This window comes from Eubalaena glacialis, chromosome 16, assembly GCF_028564815.1.
Source record: "Eubalaena glacialis isolate mEubGla1 chromosome 16, mEubGla1.1.hap2.+ XY, whole genome shotgun sequence".
Classification (NCBI taxonomy): domain Eukaryota; kingdom Metazoa; phylum Chordata; class Mammalia; order Artiodactyla; family Balaenidae; genus Eubalaena; species Eubalaena glacialis.
In genome coordinates, this window is record NC_083731.1 from 69,859,635 (window position 1) to 69,882,294 (window position 22,660).

Genomic DNA, 22,660 nt, shown 5'->3' on the forward strand with positions numbered 1-22,660 from the left:
GCAAAACTGCAGGTGTTGGACTTAAGCAGTGGATTAAACCACATTCTCCAGAGCCCTTGATTCTTTCGGAAGCCAAGCCGGGGCTGCAGATCACTCCCACCCCCCTTGATTCGGCCACGGCAGTTTCTCCTTTGCCTGTGGCATGTATCGGCTATCCAGTTAAGAGTTCCTTTGGGGGAAAAGTGTCCTGTTGCTAATTATAGTTTGAAAATCACTAGACCCTTAAGGTTTCTTTGAGCTGATAGTCCGTGGACGCTCAGCTCCATCCCGCAGCGCCATGATTGCTTTCCCCCATCAGCCCCTCTGAGGCAGGAAAATTACCCCACATGCTTCAAGGCACCCTGGAAAATCTGGGGGTCAGGTGATATTGCTGGCACCATCCCATAGCCCCTTGTAGTGTTGATGCCGGTGATCAGACTGTGCAGCTGTCTCTGACCTCTGGTGCAAGTGTCAACTTGATCTTGAACACAGGCTTACCCTTGGCGGGCTTCCAAATTCTTCACCATATACTCTTTGTATCACCCAGGAATCTGACTTCAATTAAGCCTTGGGGTCATGAGGCTATTTGTGGACATACTGAGGCTTCCTTTGCCTTTTCTGAGTCAGCTTGGTCATTCCTGGCCTCTGACCTTGATGTGGAGGATTCACGATTGGCTACTGGGGGTCTCCAGTTTGATCCAAATTTAGGGCTATTTTAGGGGTTTTATTAGTATTGTCTCAGGTGGAGAGAAAGCTCTCATTTGTGAAGCATCAAAAGTATTAGAAAATATATATACATTTTTACTCACTGGGGAAGTATTTCACCTTGATTTTATTTTTTTATTTTTTTGGAGGGGAAGACACTCTGGTCTTTTTCTAAAGGGAGATCCCCTGGTCTCGCTCTCTCAGAGGAGACACCCTGGTCTTTTTCTGAGAGGAATTGCCCTGGTCCCTGTCTGAGGGGAGGTGCCCTGGTCCCTTCTTGGTCTTTGTCTGAGGGAAGATGCCCTGGTCCCTTTCTGAGGGGAGAACCGCTGGTCTCTGTCTGAGAATAGACCCCCTGGTCTCTGTCTGTCTACTCGATGTTAAGTAAGTAGCCTTGGCCTTCAACCTCTGTAAGGAGCGAGGTCCTTAATTTAACAGACTTGCCCTGTTTAGAGGAGGAAGGGACATGGAATAGAAATGCACCTTGTTTTCTAGCTGCCCAGCCCCTCCTGTTCGTTACTGTCTCCAGAGAGGAATTGGGCAGGAGGGTTAGGGCAGCAACTCCATCAGCTGTACAGGGCTCTTGCCTGCCGGATAGCACAGAGGCCAGGGGTCCTCACTAGACTGTGGGAGGTGGAAGGTTTTCCTTCCATATCTACAAGGACAGGTACCTTGGTGTCCAGCCTCTGCATCAGCCAGATGGAGTTAAAAATAAAATCCTAAAGTACACTGAGATGCTAACGATGATTGCATTGATACAAGTGGGATTATGGCTGAGTCTTCTTTTCAGTGCCTTTCATATTTGTATTTTGTTGACCTTTATAAGGAGATATTATTTTTGAAAGTAATTGCAAAACTTTTCCTACTTTATACCTGTTGTAAGGGTTTAGGACAGTTTATGTAAATGATCTGAATTTTTTATATTGAAAGACGTTCTGTAAATTGAAGCTACCTTTTTTGTTTGTTTGTTTTAATCTTGAGAATAGGAGATATGAATTCCTTCGCCTCTTTGAACCTTATGTCTCTTTTTTCCCCCAAATCAATGACTTTAGTATCAATTTAAGTCATAACTAATAAACACTTTTGGGGGACGGTGAGATTCTTATTACAAGATTTATTTTAAGTTTCCATTTACATTGGTTACTTCCGAGGTTGGATGATCAGAGGTGCAGATTGACACCAAGTTATTATTTTATTAATGTAAATTTTTAAATCCCTAATGCATTAAGAAGAGCCAGTCTCTAGCTTGTAAAACCAGTCATCTCCAGTGGTTAGTAGGTGTGTATCACCATTCATGTAAGAATCCTTTCCCCCTGTGTGTCTCCTGGTGGTAGAGCCACTTCCGGTCAATGGTCTGACATTGGTACATGGTTGAGAACAAATACTTTCTCGAAGCAGCATCTTCAAAGAGCTTGAAATTGCATTTCTAGATGAATTAGCTTACCGATATTAGAGTTACTAAGTGCATAAAATTGGTGATTAGTTCTTATATATCGGGAGAAAACTCTGGAAACCTTTTCCTACCTCACTCCACTCTCGGCCAAGTTACACCTTGTCAGTTAGGGCTTTACATTTTCAGAATGACCATCAACATTCTTGTGCTATGACATTTTAGATTAAAAATACTTTGTAAGCATACTGCCTTTCAAAATTAAATTTAAATAAACAATATTTGTAAGCATACTGCCTTTCAAAATCAAATTTAAATAAACAATATATTCTAAATTTCTTAGAATTTAGTCTGTATTATACTCAGAATGCCTGTAAATTAGACCTTTTGATAGATCTGTGTACATTTTTGTTTCTATCTGTAGTATTTGGGGAACCTGAGTTAATCTGTAATAGTAATCTTAGTCACACACTCTTGTGTTGACTTGTATGAGAATCGGTTAACTTCTGGAGATTGTGATTTCTGTTCACTGTAACGGAAATTAGCATCTGCACTTGCCTCTCGGGACGCTGAGTGTATTAACTGTGTTTTTTAAATGCCTTGCAATAATTACTAATGCTCTGTAAATACATGGTGAAATTTGGCCTCTTTAAATTTCCTTCCTTTTTAGTGTTTTCCTGTTTTAATTATAAGAAAAAAATAAAGCATAATCTGTAAGTCCCTCTTATTAAGACTGAAATTTGGAAAGCACAAGGGTCAGAAAACTCCCAGGTTCCCCTGGCAACTTCAGCCCTGGTTCCCATCATAGCATCCTTGAGGGACTGATCTGACGGCCATGGGCTGTGTGACGGGGGGTAGAATCAGAGAGTAGCCCACACTCCACACATTATGATGCTTCAGATTTTTGCCTCCCAGCCAATCGTAGACCCATAGTTTTTTCTTCAGAGATCGTGATTTAATTTAAACCACCCGCTGTGGACTGTGGGTCTGGGCTTTACCCACTTTAATCTGAATAAAGCCCAGAATCTGTGGCATCATGAAATTATTTCCAGAATGAGAAGAATGGTCTGTGTTGCCTACCCATGCGAGAAGTGTACTGCTGAATAAATACACTGGAAACTGCAGACAATCTAATTCTTAGTTCTTTGATGGAGTTGCTGGGGAGCAGACCAGACATTTTCCATAGGGTTCTGGGAAATGTATTGAAATATATCCTGGAGATAAAATGATTTGCTTTTAACATGGAAATACCACTTTGGTGACAATCACATTTTAGTGTGCATATGCCTTCTGTCTTATGTCTGTTTTGCTCAGAATTCACTGATTAAGCACACCATTGCAAAAGAAAATTCTTAATGCAATAGAAAACTACTTCTCTTAGATGTTTCCCCATCTGTTAATTCCTGATCAGCATCTGTGTCACAGTGAAATCCATTCTATGTGTAGCTGTTTTAATTCTTGAGAAGATAACCATGGTAGCTTGGTTCCTCTAAATGCGCTGAGAAAAGATGCACAGTCTGAATAGATATAACGTGATTTATTAATATCCTTAAAAAAATCTTTTTTTAAGAGGATCTCTACCTTCATAAATTAAGATTAGGAGGTTTATAATCTTATTCAACGCACTTACATTGATTATCCCTCTTTACCAGAGGGGCATCAAGCTAACTGCAGAAGATACGGGCAAGACAGAATCTCTATCATAGAATCATCTTTCAGTTGCTCTGTGATTTGTATCTGCTTAGCAGTGATGCTAAAACAAAGGGCAATATTGTTGCAAAGTATATTATAAAATATATAATATATATATATTTTTTAAATGCTTTGCCTAATTTGGACATAAAGCTGCATTTATGAAATATATCACAGATATTTTCAATCCTTGTTTAATTTGGAAACAAAGCCAGAACTTTGGTACATACTGACATAGCAATTATAATCATTTTTAATTTGAAGCTGCGGTCATTTCTGGTTCAGGAATTCAGGGTATCAGAAAACCATTTGTTTCCTGATAGCAGTAGGCATCCAGAGGTCAAGTCATAAGACTATCTTATTTGTGCGTTTAGTTGATAAAGTAGGAATTCTGCCTCCTTACATGGTGACTGTCAAGTAGACAAAACACGGAGGCCTGTTCTCCCCGCCCCTCCCCCTGCACATACCTGTTTAGTGGTGAAGAAATTTACATAATTCCTCTATACAGGAATGTACTTTTATTCTAACCGCAGATCTAAGAAGCCTCTTTTAAACTTTTGGTTTATGTCCAGTTGTAAAAATGTGAAATTTAGTGTAGTTTTTGGGCACAGGTAGGGACATGATTAAAACTAGCATTCCCCAGAGTTTATCAATAATCCTAAAAGGAAAACAAATTAGGCGCATGTATTACCTTTCGGAGAGAAATACTTTATATTCAGTCTTCATAGACCAGGGTAAAAAATGCACTAAGAGAATGAATGGTGAGGAAAGGTGGGGATTAAATTTTTAAGTTTGTATTTTTCCCTTTAGTAAAGTGAAGACCTAAATGTCCCAGGTGCAAAGCTCTTATTTTTATGCCATTGCTGACTCATGATACCACTTAAATATTAAAACTGTTTGAATACCAGAAGGATGTATAAATTACAGAACCTTCTGTTCCTCGATAGTGAGATTCTGGGTGAGGAATTTCTTTGTCCTATTTGCATAGACTGCGTTGGGTATGCTGCTTTTTGTAATTAATTTGAAAATCTGTGGTGGAACGGGTTTTACCTGCTTGAAATAAGGGGTTACTCTTGCCATTTGCTAGTAACTAAAAATGTGTGCTTCTTTTCAGCCGTTGTTCTGTGTATTTTTAATTGTATGCACTGTCTCTTTCTGTTCTGATGGCTGCCCTCGGAATAGGCTGACCTCTGCTCTCCGTATGACATCCTGCAGTTGGATTTTCGTCACATTCGAAAGACTGTTGACACTCTGCTGGCACTCGGGGAGAAAGCCCCACAACCAACTTCTGCCCTCCGCTCCAGGGACCTTATAAGCTTCTGTCTTGTCCATATTCTCTTTGTAGTGCTGATCTATATCACTTACCGCTGGAATGTTCTGTCTGCATAATGCCCGCATGTGCATCCCTACACACTGCTCTGTCGCCCTGCTCCATGACAGGGTCCTTCCTCCCTCTGGGCCTTTGCCTTGCAAACTTCCATCCCTGTCCTCTCTTCAGTAATCGCTGGAGTTTCAAAGCCGAACGTTTCCACATCAGTTTTTCCAGAAGCACAAACTTTATAGAAAGCAGCTCCCATTAGATAGTTTCTCTCACTTGCTGAGAAACAGTGAGGACAGAGGGTATCCACACCTCTTGCTTCCTCACCCCATAGTGCCAGCAGCGGTGCTCTGCAGTGCCTCTTCTCTCTCCCAGTGAGCTTTGCTGCCCTGGGTAGAGCCGAAGAAGGTTCCAGAACAGGAGCAGAGGGGATTTAGCGTATGAAATTCTTTCCATTGGGTCAGTATTTAAGTCGGCTCCTAATTCAGGATTGGGCAATTTAACTGTAGAGGGAAGACAGAAAGCCAGCATTTGGGGTCCAATTTGGTCTGTAACAATCTTTAATAATGCCACCGTTGACCAAGTTGAAAAATACCATCTGGAGAATGACTGCTTTGCTGGCCATCCAGTTGGCTTCCTCCCTGCTTCCCACAGCGGGAGCTGTGAAGGGCACCAGGGAGGGTGACCCCCCCACTTCCACCCTGAGTGAGCCCCTCTGCCCTGCTGCCTGAGACAGAGCTGCGCAGAAGGGCGCTGGGGAGGAAGGGTCCGGCGCAGTCAGAGTGCGCCCCCTGAAGGATCCACGGCACACCACTCTTTCTGCGTAGTTCTACTTATTCCTTGTTTGGTCTACTCTGACCGAGGCTCTTAGAAAGCATTTTCCAAAAAGGGTTTCTATTTTTAAATAATGTAATGGGTCATTTCGCTTTTTTTTTTTTTTTGCTACATCACATCATAACTTCAGGTCTAGAATGTGATGGATTTGACAGTATTTGTTTTCAAATAAAGCCATGAGTCATGGAACATTCTTGGGCCTAGGGCTGGGGTTACTATGACAGGAGCCAATAAGATTGCTCTTATTTTAGAAGAATGTAGTTTCTTCAGTGACTTGAAATTTCCATTTAACCTTTGATTTCCAGTGACATTAGCAACCTGCTTTTATGTTTAAGTAAGCTTAAAGGATTATATGTTAATAACTATATCTGCTTTCGGAGCCATGTGATCAGTTTGCAATTAAAGAAAAAAGACATTAGAATCGTATCTAGGACAAGATATTCCTGGTTCTGGGATGTCGTTTTATAATATGAGATGGCCCTGCTCCAAGGTGAAGACAGACTCTCCTATGCTTCAATTTACATCTGGTTGCCAAATAGTGTTTCTTAAATTGGTGGGGGGGATGATTGAGTTCACTTCCTCAAGATAAATTTCTAGTTTACTCACATGGAAACAGTCTTTATAGATGGCTACTAAGAAGATAATTTTATTTTTCTGAACATTTCCATGAATCCAGGGGACTTCAGGTTGTGGAAAGCTCACATAGTTAGAAGAATATATTTATATAAAGATCCTTTGTTGGTAAATCAGATCAGATTTTCTAACAGGAGACATTCTTTACATGATAATATCTTGAGTTAACTGAGCTTTTCCCTCCTGATTTTGGGTTGATTGGTGAAATACAGGGTATTTGGAAGTTATCTAACGTCAGTTGTGTAATAAGTAACCCGCAGATGTACTGAATTGCCTTTGGTGCTATCTTGTACTCTTCAATCTGTAACACAATAAAATCCCTTTGTATGATGTCTAACGAGCACCCTGAGCCATAAGTTGCTTAATAAACACATTTTGGGTGATAGATCCAAGTTTTTATGGGCCCATCGATACGTTAATTTGTGTGCATCCAGAGTCGCGCTCAGCGCTTCTGTCCAGCTCTGCAGCGCATTGAGGTTTCCCTTCAAAGATCACTGCTGTTTGGATTTTTCTTCTTGAAGCGGGTGGGGGGCACAGGGGAAGAAGAGAGATGACTTACTGGGTGACCACCTGAAAGAAAATTCTGTCAATGAAAACTGAGTAGCGCAATCCTGGGAGATCAGATTTAATTTTCAGTGCTGACTTGACATAGTTCTTTGGCTGTGTTCATATTTCAGTTCTGGCATCCAAAGTATTTTTTGGATGCACTTTCACTTCTCATGTCATTAGTGTATCTGTACCCTAATGTGTTGCTCCTCTGGGGATCTGTTGTTAGGTAGTATTTTTTCATCAAGTAGTCTGGTAACAAGCAGAACACAATTAATTTAGCCCTTTAGGCAAAGCTTGGAATGAACTGACTTGCCCATTACTGCTCATTTCTGTTCAGAATATTATTAAGCCTCCCTATGGTTCTTCCCCAAGGTACTCACACACCGACTCATAGGCTAGCATGATGCCTGCCATTGCCACGTGACTAGGGATACTTGGCCAACCCACTTGTCATCTGAGACGTAGTTGGGTGATTTATATGTGTATACTAAATCTTCCTCTCACAAGAAAGACCATTTTTTTCAGTACTTACAATGCCTGATAAAAATGACCAAGTATTTATTTACATATTCTTTTTGAAATAGAAAGATCTATTTGAAATAGAAAGTTCTCTTTCTCCAGTTCTTCCAATTGGTAGCAAATTGCCACTCCGTGTCAGGATTTCCAAAATATGTGACCACTAAGTAAGTTCTATTAGTTCCTTCTCGTTATGGATTTGTGGTTCGTATGTAGCTCATTGTACTTGGGGAGAGACATATAAAACGGTGCTGGTGGGAAGGGCCCTACAGAACTCAAAAGCAAGACAGCTGAGTAGGAGTTTCATCAATGAGTAGATAAGTAAAGGCACTTGATATCCTGACACTAGTTACTTGTGAGTAAGAAATTAAATTTAGTGCATAGTGGCTAGGGTTCTCTCTCTAAAATCCATGCTGGTCTCTGTCATAAGGAAAAAGGGTGTTTCACCTACAGGGTAAAAGTCATGGACAGTAGATTAAAATTTCAGGAGCTTGAAAGTGGTTCGGGATGAGGTGAAAAATATTTTAATGTGATTTTCTTTCAGGAGATTAGGTTTTTCAAATTAGGCTTCAGATTTTGAAGTTAGTTCTCAATAAACTATCAGGTATATATAATAGAATGTACGCTTTTCTCCTTAAGACTATGAGGGTCCAGTTCCTTGCTTTTTCACTGGATTTTGTTTATGATTGTGTTCATTCATTCATTCCTCAAATACTGAATGAGCACCGTTTGTACAAGACCCCATCTTGGGGCTAAAAAGGTGACCATGACACGTGACCCTGTACCTTCAAAAATCAGGAGTCAGCAAACCTCTTCTGTAAAGTGCCAGTAAACATTTTAGGCTCTGTGGGCCATACCATCTCTGTTAGGACTACCCAGCTCAGCTGCTATAGCGTGAAAGTAGCCACAGACACTCGTAAATGTGTCTCAATAAAACTTTATTTACAAAAACAGGCTATGGGCTGGATTGGCCTGCAGGTTTTTGGGCCCTGTGTAGTGGATCTAGTAGACAAATAAAGAGGAATTCAATGTGATAAGGTCCTGTGGTAGGTCAGGTACAAGATTCTGTATATGAAACACGTGGACAGGGGGCCCAACCCTGATGGGAGTGGGTGGTCTTTGAAGCCTTCCTAGAACCGTGATGTTTGCACTGAGGCCTTAAAGATGTGTAGGAATAGCCAGGTGAAGGGTGTATGGATTAGGGAGGTGAGAGAAGGGGTAGTTGTGTGTAGAGAATAAATGTTCTAGAAAGAAGGACTAGAAAGTCCTTCCACGGCTGGAAAGCAGAGAATCAAATGAAGAGCAATAAGAAATCCTCTCTGTCGAAGAGGTTGACATGGTCTGCATTTCACATCGGAAGAAGCTGCCCCTCGGAGCCCTCACACGGCAAAGCAGGAACTGAAGTTCTCTTACATTAAAATGATGCAGACAGTTTTGTTTTAAGGTTCAATCAGTTAGTGCCAGGACTTTACATTTTAGAAGCAGACTGAACAACGTGAAGAGTGCTGCATGGGTGACTTCATTTTGTCTAGCGGGTGGCCCCGCAGGAGGCCTGTGACTGCTGGGGAGTGTAAGAAACTATAGAAAAAGGAGAGCCAGGTGGTGATGGCGATCTGCCTGCTCCCATGAGGCATTTGCCGCCAGAACAAGACGTCTGGCCCTCACTACGAAGAGAAACCAAATGAGCTAAGTGGCAGAGCTAACGCCCTTCCCCGAGTTGAGGGTTCTCTGATGCCCACCTGACGTTGAATTTGGTGGGACTGGCCTGGAGAGGACTCCGAGGGGCCAGGGGCCTCTTCCTATCTCCTGGGCACAGATGGGACCTGCTCGCTGGTTGGTCAAGGACCTTATGGGAAGCAGCATGATGTCGTGGAAGGGGCCCCAGCTGTAAGATGAGACACAAGTTCAAATCCTGGTTGCAGTACTTACCTGCTGTGTGACTTAAGCAAAGTTAAACTCTCTGCATCTCAGTTTTCTCCTCTGCAAAGTAGAGATATTGTATCTACCTCACAGAGTTGTCATAAAGAAAAAACCCAATGCAAATCCATAGCATTGGTGCCAGGCCTGTAGGAGGTGCCCCAGACGTCTTGCAAAGTTGGAATTTAGTCTTTATGGCTTACCTGCCTTTTCCAGCCCTGCTTGTTGTGGCTCAGAAGAGGGGTGGGTGAGGGGATAAGAGTGAATATTTGTTTCCGCCATTGGAGAAACAATGCAAAGGACAGGACGAGTCCTTCAGAGGGGGGGTCAGAATATTTTTATGCAGGATACTACTTTATGATTCTGTTCTGTGCTTTAAAAAGAAACACAACAAAAGGAGCTCATGGGTATCCTAGAGCAGTCTGCTGCTACATTCTCAATGAAAGCCACTCATCTCCTCTAACAATGAAATTTTAATGCATTTAAACTCAATGTAAATATTCACCTCTCTCCTTTAGGTTCATTTTATACAAGGTGAGGTGACCCTTCTCTGTCATTTCCCATCAAGCTATAAATCCACAGCAGTTCCTTCCCCATCACGACTTGTAGCTCACTTCAGGGATCCCCTCCCCCATGGAATAGGCAGTGACAGGACTAGTGAGATGGAAATGGCCTTCTGGCCATCCTCAAAACCCCTCCGTATTTCTGGCAGGCTCCCCTTGCTTGTCTTGTCAACCAGCATCTGAAGTCACGATTCCCATCAGTCTCCCTCCCAGTCCTGTGATAGAACAACCACAACTGCCGTGTTTTCATAAGGTTTCTATGATCTGACGCTAGTCTTTGTAACTACCTCCAACCCTATAATGTAATCTGAGGGCACCTCAGGGCTTCTTAGGAAGTCTGAATGAAAAGAGAAAACCAGAAAGGATGCAAGGGATACCTTTTTATGTCTTTTATTTACTCCTTGTCACCAGCTGTAAGGGTGGAAGGGAGAATTTTGAACTCTGCACCTGGTTTAGGAATGAGGAGACCAGGAAGGTGAGAAATGCCTGGGAGAGGGGATGACCTTAAGCTAACTCGGTGTGTGACACCTCCAGCATCCTGTTAGCAGGAGGCTAAGGCCTCAGTATCTTCCCATCCTTGTTTCTCTGGAGCCCCAGCCCTTCCCAAGCATGACCTCGAGCATGGAAACTCAACTCTGCAGACCACTGGCGCCACCACTCATCAGTGGAGACATGTCACAGCTCAAGCAGGACTCAGGATAGCCCCCTCAAAGCCATGTTGCACAGAGATTAGGCTTTGTGCAAATATTCTGGAATTCAGGAACGGTTGTGACTAAACATAGGTGAACACTGAGGTCAAGAAGCAAAATATGTTGTTCAGAATGCCTTGGGCAAATCTATTGCTTTAAAATTTCTATTCTCGTTCCTTGCCCAGTGCTTCATTGTTGATCTCAGTGTTTTTCTCAACGATTTGTTGAGCTTTTATGTGTCAATATAAAACCCTTTGTAATTTGATGCAAATAATTTTTGTTACAGTTTGTTGTTTATCCTTTAATTTTTTTTTTTTTTGACACACAGAAGCTGTATACTTTCAGGTGATCAATTGTTTTTATCTTTTCCTTTGTGATTTTTATATCACTTTTTCATCCCCATCCATTTACCAGAGAAAATATTAAATACGTATCTATATTTTATTGGGAGGAATGTTGTGGACTTTAACACTTAACTCTTCAACTCATCTCAAATGGATTTTAGCATATGGTATAAAGTGAAGACTTATTTTTTTCCCCAAATAATACCTTGTACCAGGTACTTAACCATAATTAGCAGCCAATTTATAACGTCCTACTGGGGTGCTGTGGAAGCCATAAGAATGAGGAAAATATATCCCTGCCCCCGTGGGACCAGCCTTACCAATGAAATGAGATTCAGGTGATTTCACAAGCCCATGGTAAGCAGGAGGTGTCAGGAAAGGGTACACACTGACCTCTGGCTGCGGCAGAGGGAGAAAGCACCGTCCATCCTGGCCTAGTGCCCAGTTCACAACTCAGGCAGAACCTCCTATTCTTTCTCAGGCTGACAGTTGGCTGCTAAGTTGGCAAGCAGCATAAACTTGCCTCCCCTCAACACACCACTGATGACAAGATAATCCTATTTGATACACAGCAGCCACTTGAAATAATTGTTAAAATAGTATTTTAAAGGATCGGCTGTTTTATATTGACAAGTGGCCATTTCTCAAGGCCTGGAGTCAGAGTTTGAGATACTCTGAATTTACCATAAGTTAGGGAAGTGGGAGGGATGGGGGATGGTAAGACTGCGAGTGTAGAGCCCACCAACATTTCGAGGTTGTGGGACAGGTTCTTGGAGATGTCATGATGTGTCTTTGGATGACCTTTTTAAGAGCACAGTGCCTGCATCTGGGGTACTTAGTGGAGAGTCCTGCCTTGACGCAGCAGGAATATCTGATTGCTCCAGCAAGAGAACTGCAAGGAAGCGGTGCTGACCAGAGAGACCTGATTGGCTTCATGTTAAACACTGTGTCCACCGCCTGGGGCTTGACGCAGCTCCCAATTTCAACTGTCCTTAAGACCAATGGTTATTGGACTGTGGAAAACACACCATCTTTGGGTAGATGAGAGGGGGTGTTCGCTGTGGAGTTGTTTCCCAGCCAAGGAGACACACTCTGGAAGGAGATTCCCTTGTATGGTATCAGACCAGGGTCAAATGACAAAAGTGTAAAATTATTTTGTTTTTGCTCTTTTGTAAACTGGTGGTTGAGTGTGCAGGGTGCCATACACAGGGAGTGAGTCGCCTTGATTATCTTCCTTGAGTAGTATGTGCTGGACATTTCCCAAGAGCAAAAATACAATATGAGAAAGTAGCAGGATATTTGTGTCTTTGATAGTTTTATAAAAGAGTCTTAAAAGGGAGGCTCTTAAATGCTGTGGTTAAAATTACTTATTTACAAGACTGTTCATAAACTGTGAAGAAAGCATGCCTCCATTCCAGAGATCACAGGAAATAAAATGAACTAAATCAAGATTTATGGTCAGTAGAATGGTGTGTGGTCTGTATAAATGAGTATTCAATTTCCTTTAAAATGTGTGAGAGGCTATGTGAAATTTTGCTTTATAAGAATATAAGCTAATATGTTCTTGGTGGGTGGTTTCCAACTGACGGTATGTAGCTCACTTATTTAGTGTCAAGGTTTTTAAAAAATGTTTAGCTCTTTTGCACATTTCAGGATGATTGGAAGTCTTTCTAGAACAACCCTCACTTGTGGAAAATCATTGTTTTCTTTGCAAACACAGAAAAGGTCTTTGCAAAATGAGTTGAAAGCTAGGGAGAGAGCACAGTCTGAAGTGATTAGATAGGCATACTTCAGAGCTCGACTTAACTCCTGTCAGTGGTGTCTCAAGATTTTATAATTAGATTCCAGTCATCTAAAAATCAATGCTTTGTTCTTCTTCCTTTTAGGAAAAACTGTGTCTGCCCCATCACATCCTTGAAGAGAAAGGCCTGGTCAAAGTGGGCATCACCGTTCAAGCATTGCTAGATGTAACTGTAACAAAGGCTCTATTCACATGAGACCAACTCCTGTCCTTTGGGTCGTGGCTCAGACGCTTTTCCGGTCAGAGATCCTAAACTCTCCTCTCAGCACCTGCCCCCTCCAACCTCCCACTCACTGCTTGTCAGTTCCCCGACTCTAGTTGAATTGACGGGAGGACACAAAAGAAGATTTTCTACCTTTCATAACTGACTCTGACATTAAGACCTGACAGGTATTTGCCTAAAACCCCGTGAGGGAGCTGGTTGTGAAGGACCAAGAAGCTCATCAATGCCTTCTACAACCTCCTTCGTCCCTTCCATGCTCACCCACTGCCATTACCAAAACACCAAGCACAACCGTTTCGCAGCAAGATGCATTTGTTTTATTAAAACCAAACGCGATGTGTATTTTGGGGGGGGGTGGGGAGGGGAACATGCAGTCAGGTTTTTTGCCACCAAATTTTTCAAGAAGTTTCTTGAGACCATTGCCTTTTAAAAAAACTATTTTCGACATACAAAATATTTATATAAATATTATTTATTAGTGAGTTGTTATTCATCCTTTGGATGCAAATTGTAAATTAGGAAACTATTTTATTACTGCTTTTTTGTGGTTAAACATTTTATTTTAATATTATAAATATTGAGTTATTTTCTATCCTCTTTGGTGTGCAAGTAGTTCTAGGTCTCCATAGTCATGTTTTCTGGTGTATATGACTCAAAAAAAAAAAATTTTAAGCAAAAAGCAGGTGCTTCTGTGACAAGAACTATTTTCTGGGGAGGCATTATTTATACTTTGGTTTCTGGAACATTGGTCTTATTTATATTTCTGCATTCCATCCAGCTTCCTACATTCCAGCAGCCCTGTTGTCCCCTGATATAATGAGCTGACAGAAATCAAGAGAGCGCCCCAAAGTTGTTTGTAAATAGCTGTGATGGAAAAAAAAAAAAGACATTAAACTTGAAGATAAAATGTGAACAATTTTTTTTTTGGGTTCATACTTATTTTGCTATGCACAAAACATTCACGTTTTAACACGAAGAAGTAACAAGTGTTGGCATCGTGTGTCTTGTAGTGTAATTTTGCACTGTAACTTGGGTAATTAAAAGTCTAGCACCAAAGGTAGATAATAAGGAAGTGGTATAGGAAAGTGGAGATGAGAAAAAGGTTATCGTTTAACCAAAAAGTTTTTTAAGGGCAGCTTCGGCGGAGAGTGATCAAGAATTAACTGAAGGCGTATAGGACCTGGATCAGGAAACCAGCACTTTCTGCGGCTGCCTGTTTTAAAAGAGGAAACTATTTTGAGATGTAGACGTGCTTATTTTATGGCAGCTTAGTTGGTGGCTTTCAAAGTAGTCCGTCAAACACGGCAAGATTCACAGCCTCTGGTGTGAAACCGCAGAAGTGAGTCAGTAAATTGGTGGAGTAGATGCATGCAAGAACAAGGCGGGCTCAGGAGAAGGTGAAGTAAGTAGCGTTTGTGAGGCTGAGTGGCCCAGGAGGGAGCAAGTTCAAAGAAAGCAATGACTAGGGAAAACCCAGCTAAGGAAAGGCGTCCGTGTTGGTCTGAGAGAGTCACATAAGACTTTACAGACACACAACCTATTTTAGGCAGTTACGTGCATGTGCACTCGCCCTGCAGTTACGGACAGCCCAGTAATTCGTCTTTCAAAATCTTGCGAATGCTGACTGCATCGTCACCTCTGTGAAAAGCCATTGTAAGTTTTTAGAGCAGCAGCCACAAGTTATAAGCCAAATATAAAGGCGAACACAAAAGAAAAGACACCAGGAGGACAGTATGCATTGAAATTGAACATAGACTTACATCAGCCAACGCCAAGGCTGCCCTCCGGTCTAGGCAAGGAGGGAGGGGTTACTGAAAATAGTCGTTTGGATTGGCAGCTAGCAGTTACTTCGTATCAAATGTACTGTGCACTTTAACCGAGTTTAAAATATATTTTAATATTTTTCTGTACTGCACAAATACCTGTTTTGTCCAATAGCATGATGTAAAAAAGAAAACACTTTGAACAAAGAGCGTATTCAGTGTAAGCGACAGTCAAAGGTTGATTATAGAAATAGGAATTTAGATGACTGCACCTTTATGGGCATTGAGAATGCAGGGTCCTGAAATATTTTTTTTTTACATGTATATATGGCAACATGAAGCTCTGTAATCCTTGTTTTGAGAGACTTCTTTTCAAAATTAAAATATTTCTTTTGATATTCATTTTCAGTATTTTCTTGCGGTTGGCTGTGTAATGTGAATGGCTTCAATATTTTGTAAAATGGCTTTTTTTTTCTTCGAAATGCAGTCCCTGTATGGCTAAGACGTCTTCAAGATCTTCATCCATTGTTCATACGTGCAATAAGATGCGCATGGCCGGCTGACAGCGCCCTAAGTGAACACAATGTGCACAGTGCAAATACCCTTCCTTTTATGATTTGACAGCCATTAAAACTTTGAATTTGTACAAACCATCTTCTGATTGACTTACCCATCAGATGCAGAAAAGAAATCATACATAGAGTGTCACTGATGAAACAGATTGTAGCAGTCGTGTGTGTGTGTGTGTGTGTGTGTGTGTGTGTATGAAATATACACATAATATGTAAATATAGGATAAGACAATTTTTATTCAAACTAAAATCTTCCCTGGACCCACGAACAAGCAGCACTCAAAAGCAGAGCTGCTGTGATGGAGGGGGCGGAGTGGAGTCCAGGTGTACATCAGGTGTCACCACCTGTTCCTCGGGTGGTGGCTCCAGAAGTGTTTTCAAGGAAACCTGAAGGTTCTGTGGTACATGTTGTGAAACCCCAGGGTCTGGTCCTCCCTCTCAACTGTGTCCTGTGGAATCTGACCCTCAGGGAGTAAAGTGGCTTCCTGATTATACCTCCCATGAATCCGGGTCGGTGTTACCATTTTCCCCGCACGTCCCGCCCACCTCTGGTAGAAGAGCAGCTGCTTTGAGGAATTCAAGGGAAAACAGTGACATGTCGTTTCTGCCTTCTCGTCCCAACCCACACAGAGCACACAAGACTCGAGACTCACAGCCTGAGCAGGGACAGCAGGGACCAGTGTCATGGCCTCTACGTTTAAGACCCATATCTACGGAGTCAGGAAGAGCTATGCCTTGCCTGTGATGTTCTGACTAGAAGTGCTGCAACTGTGCCCACCTCCAAAAACTTAGCCCTCTTGGTCTCCTGCACATTACAGAAGTCCAGTGCTTCACAGACACTTTGCATTGTAAGTTGGCTGGAGCAACTGGGAATGTGTGAAGGACAAGGGAAGGGATGGCAGCGGGAGTACTGGGGGAGCCGGGCAGGGGCATGTTTGCATTAGGGTCGCCCATGCAGCTCAGCCATATGGCATAGGCCACAGCTGGGGACTGTCCCAGAGACTGGATTCTAGCCAACAGCTGCATCTGGGGACTTCCTGGTTCTTCCTGAGTGAACCTGAGAGACAGGGCAGCAATGACCCCAGTGGGACTGGTTATCTAATCTTCCGTCTTCCATTGGAAGTCAGCTAGCAGACATCAGGTCCCGTTGAGGGTGGGTATGTGTATGCAGGATTTCACTCTAAACTCTCTTTACTCCCTACACTCACATGCTAATGGGCCACCTTAATGGCCAGTATGTATTGAGTGGTTTCTCCCCCTTGTTAATGGTAGAGCATATGCATTTTTCCAGGACAGTACTGTTTGCTGAAAGAAATTGTGGGCACTAACAGGCATTAACAGGATATTTTAGAGGCTTCTTCTAGAAGCACCTAGAAGCATGTCTGCACAAAGCTAGGATCTGTAAAAAGCTGTATGTTCATTGAAAGAATAGGGAAAAATCAGCCTGTCTGCAAAGGGAGATGACAAGAAAACTCATCATTGTTGGCTGAGAGTAGATGGGGAAATATTATCTCCTGTGACTTTGTCACAACAGCTCTCATCTACCATAGATTTAAGATTTGAATTTTACCACAAATACAGTCTGGAAACCCCAAGATGAGAATATTCACTTAAAGTTTCTCAGGTTCGTCACACTCCAGGACACCAGGGAGATGAAAAAGAGTTCCTTACTGAAGGAAGGTATCCACCACCCAGACCCCACAAATTCCTCAGGATTATTATACCCAACCATGCATGGGTTTACCATCCAGTGTTACAAAATAAGCTTTGAAATGTGAAGCTTGGAAGCTTTTTTGGCAACTTATTTGGTGGCAAGTGATCTGAACTGGCCGGAAGCTATTTGAACATTTTTTTTATCCTCTTAGTTTATCCTCTTAGTATTCAGAGGAGAACAGATATAATATAGGAGAGGCAGTATATAAAGAGAGAGTGATTGAGAACTTTCCAGAATTGATAAAGCATTTGAATGCTCAGATTGAGGAAGACAACGCATTTCAAGCAGGATAAGTAAAAACCAATCTATATATGCAGTGAAACTACAGATAAAGACAAAGGCAATCCTAAAAGTGAAGACAGATTACCTACAAAAAGAAGAAAAATCCAATTAGATTGACAGCAGACTTCTTAATAGTACAATCAGAAGCCAATAGACAGTGGAGATTACTCCTTATAAAGTTTTGAGAGAAAACTACTCATATTTTGAGAGAAAAAACTGAATTTACCATCAACTCACCTTCATTGAATTATGTATTTCAGGGAGAAGAAGGTCTAAAATTCAAAAAAGGATGGCTGACAAATAAATATATAACTATGTAAGCATATCCAAATACACACTGGCTATAGGACAATGATATATTAGTGTCTAATTTGGAATAGGAGGTTGCTAAGTAAAGCACAGTGGAAAGAAAGTACCAGCTGGTTATTACACAAGACAAGAAAGCAGTATGGGGGTTCAAACATTCTAGTTCCTGGTACCGCTTTGGAGGAAGGTAGAGATATTTATTCTCAACTGTGTTAAATGCAAATGTGGACATTTTAATGTAAGAAAAGAGAGTTTATTGCTTTTATATCGGTAAAGAAGAAAATATGAAGTTAAAAAATCCCTTCCAAAAGTCACAGTAAGGAAGTGGACTGGGAAGAAGAAGCAGCAGAGTGGCCCTAGATAAGAGTAGAAATAAGCCCAAATATATCAGCAGTCACAGTAAATATTAATGTACTAGGTAGCTAAAAGACAGGTTAAAAATCCAACTGTACGATGTTTACAGACACATTGAAATGTAAGGGTAATAGTTGAAAGTAAAAGGACCACACATTGATTTGTATTTGTGTTCCAAACATAAATAAAAAGAAAGCCAATAAAGCTATATTAACGTCAGACAAAAACGATCAGTCATTTTATAAATGACTTATCCTTTTATAAAAGGATTAAATTTGGCTGCAAAGAACAGAACACTCAAGTGGCCTAACCAAGATAGAAATTTATTTTTCTTACATGTAAAAGAAGTCCTAGACCAGAGGTGAGCTGCCAGGGCTGAGATGGTTTCCCTTGTCGTCAAGAGCCCAGGCTTCTCAATGCTGCCTTCTAATGGGTGATCAGTCCACTTGGTAAAGGCACTTGAGGAGAATCATCTAAATAGGTAAGCAGAACCTTCCCGCAGTGGTACTGGAAATCTGTGTCAATATACACCCAGGGCTAAGACAGCTGTGTTCAACCAAAAGATCTTGGTGTTAAGAAGTACACATATATATATTTTTTTAATAGTAATCTTTTATTTATTTATTTATTTTTTTATATATTTATTTTTGGCTGTGTTGGGTCTTCGTTTCTGTGCGAGGGCTTTCTCTAGTTGTGGCAAGTGGGGGCCACTCTTCATCGCGGTGCGCGGGCCTCTCACTATCGCGGCCTCTCTTGTGGCGGAGCACAGGCTCCAGACGCGCAGGCTCAGTAGTTGTGGCTCACGGGCCTAGTTGCTCCGCGGCATGTGGGATCTTCCCAGACCAGGGCTCGAACCCGTGTCCCCTGCATTGGCAGGCAGATTCTCAACCACTGCGCCACCAGGGAAGCCCAAGAAGTACACATATTAATGGGCAGAGGACACTGTCCTGTCAGGCGGGTCTGGAGCTGAGAATCATTGCATTGAGCACAGGGTCACTGAGAAGGCGGGACAAACGTCCTCAGGAAGAGGGCGAAGAGGCCTTTTCTGACTCAGGTGATGAGACCAAAGGAATGGGAGGCAGTTACCTGGAGAAAGTCCATCTTACTACTCTTCTCTGTGCTTTTCAAACGCTGGATTTGAAGGTCAATTGGTACAGCAACACTCATGAAAAAAAGTGGCTGAGGATTTAGAGAGTGTGGCAGTCATTGGTATTTCTGCAGGATCAAATGGGGTAGGGTGCGGTAGGATTGGGGAGGAAAAGTGGGTAAGGGTAGGCTGCCTGCTTTCCCCTGTGATTAGACCTGCCAAAGTAAATAGAATTGAGTACTTGGCCAATAAACGCTCCCTAACAACTATTGCTTTTCTTTGAGAAGTAAAAGAAAGTATTTGATCTCTTGGAATTTGATCCCCACATAAATGTCTGCTATAGTCACAAGAGCTGGGGGCTGGGGACAGAGGAGAAGACGCCTTTGCTGCCTGAGGAAGGCTCCGCGCAGCCTCTATTGAGCATGAATGTGTAGGTGTGTGTTAAGCGAACACACCGCTACATATTCTTAGTGCTTAACTGGATACAGCTCGGCTTGGAAGTTAAGGTTGACTTTGTGTCCTTTGGCTCTTTTCCTACTTCCTGATTCAGTTCTTCAAATTGCTGTCTACCATCTCCTTCAATCTGCTCTCAGCTTGTCTCTTCATTTACAGGGAAAATGGAGGCCATCAGATGTGAACTGTCAAATCATTTCCTGTCTTGGAGGAAAAAAATGACCCCTCACCCTTCCAAGGTTAAACACCCACTCCGCAACTGCAGGGGATTTTGTGTGATTGTCTCTCTCTGTCTCTGTCTCTCTTACCTCCTCCCTCCCGTCTTCTCCAACCTCTCCTCTCCATCTATCGTGATTCAGCCACAAGCTCAAGCCTTACCAGCCTGTAAGAAACACTTCCCTTGACTTCATCTTTCTGCTCAAAAAACTGTCTAGTCTCTTGTCTTCCCAGACTCTTAGGGAATGTTCTTTGAAGAGTAGTCTGTGAACAATACTGGCGTGCATCCTCCATGAGTACAGGAGTCTGTGTTTTGTTTACTGCCCTATCCTTGAGGCCTGGACAGTGCCTGATATATAATAGGTGCTTGATAAATATTTGTGGAATAAATGAACAAATGCCTTCACTTTCCATTCATTTTCCCTTCTATCCTCACCACTCCATTGAAAACACTCATAATAAGGTCATGGGTCCCATCCCAACTGCCAGATCCAGTGGCCTCTTTTCAGTCCTTGTTCTAGTTGACCGTCCTGTAGAATTTGGGATGGTGAGCCCTTGCTGCTTGAAACCCAAGAGTTCTCTCCTGGTGCTATTTTTCTCTCTCAGAGTGGTTTTTTTTTTTCCCCCATTTTCTTCATAGTCTCCACTTTCTGTTCTTTTTTTTTTTCTTTAAGGAGGAATGCTTGGCACTCTTCCATCCATGCCAGAGATATCTGGTGGTGATCAACAGCGGCAATGACGTATAAATCTACATATCTTTACAATTCTAGATCCTGCTTCCTCTCTGAGATCCAGAATGATGTAGCTCTGGGTGTCTTCACTTGGATGTCCTTGTGAAGGTCATCCACTTGGAGGTTCTTCAAACTTAACGTATTTGAAATTGAACTCCCTCTCTACCTCCCCAAACCTCTTCTTTTTCTCATGTATTTCCTGATTCAATGTTTTCACCACCTCCCCAGCCTCCCAGGCTAGACACTGGTGTGTCCCTTTCAGTTGGTCACTAAACCATGTAGATCCAGAAACGTCTCTCAGCCCCAGCACCCTCTCTTCATCCCTACCGCCTTAGTGCCAGCCCTCATCCGCTCTCCCTGAGATGAGGTCCATCTGGTCTCCCTGTCTCCCTCATCTTTACTACCTTCCCCTTCGACCACAATAATGTGAATACGGCACAAGTCTTAGCATGCCTCTTCCCTACTGGAAACACCTTCAGTACCTCACTATTACTTGTTCAACAGGTTTCAGTGCCATGGATGCCTTTCCAACCTATTAACAATTTGCGGCTAACATCGTCTGGTGCAGCTCTGCCAGTCTCCGCTCCCCCTAACCCTGCCAGGGTCTCTGATGTCTTTGTTTCCTGGGCTATGCTTGCTGCTTAGAATGTCTTCTCACCTCTTCTTGACTTTGCAAAGTGCTACCCAGGCTTGAAGACGTAGGCCCAATGCTTTTCATTTTGGTTAGCTTTCCCCTCCCCCTCCACATGATTTCTTTCTCCTTGGCACTCCTGAAAAAAGAATCCATTCTGCTGTAGTTGAATGTTTGTTTCCTAATAAATCTCTTTTATCAAGTTCATATTAGACAAATAATAATTTCAGTTGGGAAAAGGGCATAATAAGACCCACAATAATCTATCTGTTCTCTTATAGAAAACTTAATAATCAGAGTAGTCACAGATCCAAGTGATGAAGAAAACTAAATACAACAGCTAATGCTTATTGAGTAGTTCTGACCTGACTGGCCCTGTTCAAGGTTTGTACTGTAAGTCTCACAGCTACCCTGTGAGGGAGCACCTACAATAATCCCTCAGCCTGGACTTCGTACAATGAGCCAGATCAGAACAACTGAATAAGGCTGGACTATTAGGAGGATTATTTTAGAATTTATATTTAAAAATCAAAAGGATCATTCCAGCAGCTGTGTACAGCTTCTCTGCACTATGCAGCAAGACATGGGCTGCATTATTCTACATTGAAGACAGCAAATTTCTATGGTCCGTCAGGTTTTCTTTATATATAACCAAAAAAAAAAAAAAAAAAAGAGAGCTATTTGCTATTTATTCTGGAAAACTTTTTTTTAGTGTGTGGTCTGTTGTGCTTCTCCTAATCAAAACACTGGGTGGCAGTGTTTTTACTGAAATGATTTTAGAAGAAAACCAAAAGGACTAGGTTTTAGTCTTCTGAGAATAACAATCCTATTACATACACACACACACACACACACACACCCCTAGCTAGATTTCAGAAAGTTTTCTGAAATACCATCTTGATAAATTAAAAAAAGAAAAAAAAAGTCTCCTGTCTCACTCAGTTCCCACCTCCAAGCCTCATTTTCCATTCATATTTGAATTTGTCCAACAAACCCAATAAGATGAAAATGTTAATTTATTTGACTGGTTGAATACATACTGCTATCATCCCAAAGAGGAAGTGCTAGGATTCTCTTCTTCACCCCTACTATCACTCATTAAGCATCACCAGTGACGGAAGACTGACACCTGGTGCCAAAGAGACGAGAAGGAAATGGGAAATTCAGTGCTCTTGGATTGGAGTCCCGGACTCAGGCCAAATACTACAAGGATCTAGATTCCTTTTCTTATCTTTGAAGACCAAAAGGACATTTTCTCTGGATTGGCCAGGGCTACTAAAAGATGTGAAGAAGTTTATGAACTGTGTTTTCCTGGAGGAAAATATTTCATTTCTACAGCCAAGCAGCCTGGGAACCGGCAAAGTACAAATTAATAGCACAGCAGATATTCTGTGTTGG

General features: G+C 42.0%; 1 protein-coding gene across 2 annotated transcripts in view; it reads left to right on the forward strand.

The window, feature by feature from the left end:
- Nucleotides 1-15,354, forward strand: part of LRCH1 (leucine rich repeats and calponin homology domain containing 1) — a 189,304-nt gene extending 173,950 nt beyond the window's left edge. The window contains exon 19 of one of the 2 annotated variants that reach the window (XM_061170597.1): nucleotides 4,949-5,244. In XM_061170597.1, coding sequence (XP_061026580.1) covers nucleotides 4,949-5,155 — 207 coding nt within the window. In that variant the 3' untranslated portion in view covers nucleotides 5,156-5,244. Of the gene's footprint in view, nucleotides 1-4,948; nucleotides 5,245-13,015 lie in introns of those variants that run through there. The other variant, XM_061170596.1, reaches the window with a different exon arrangement.
- Nucleotides 15,355-22,660: the final 7,306 nt, after the last annotated feature.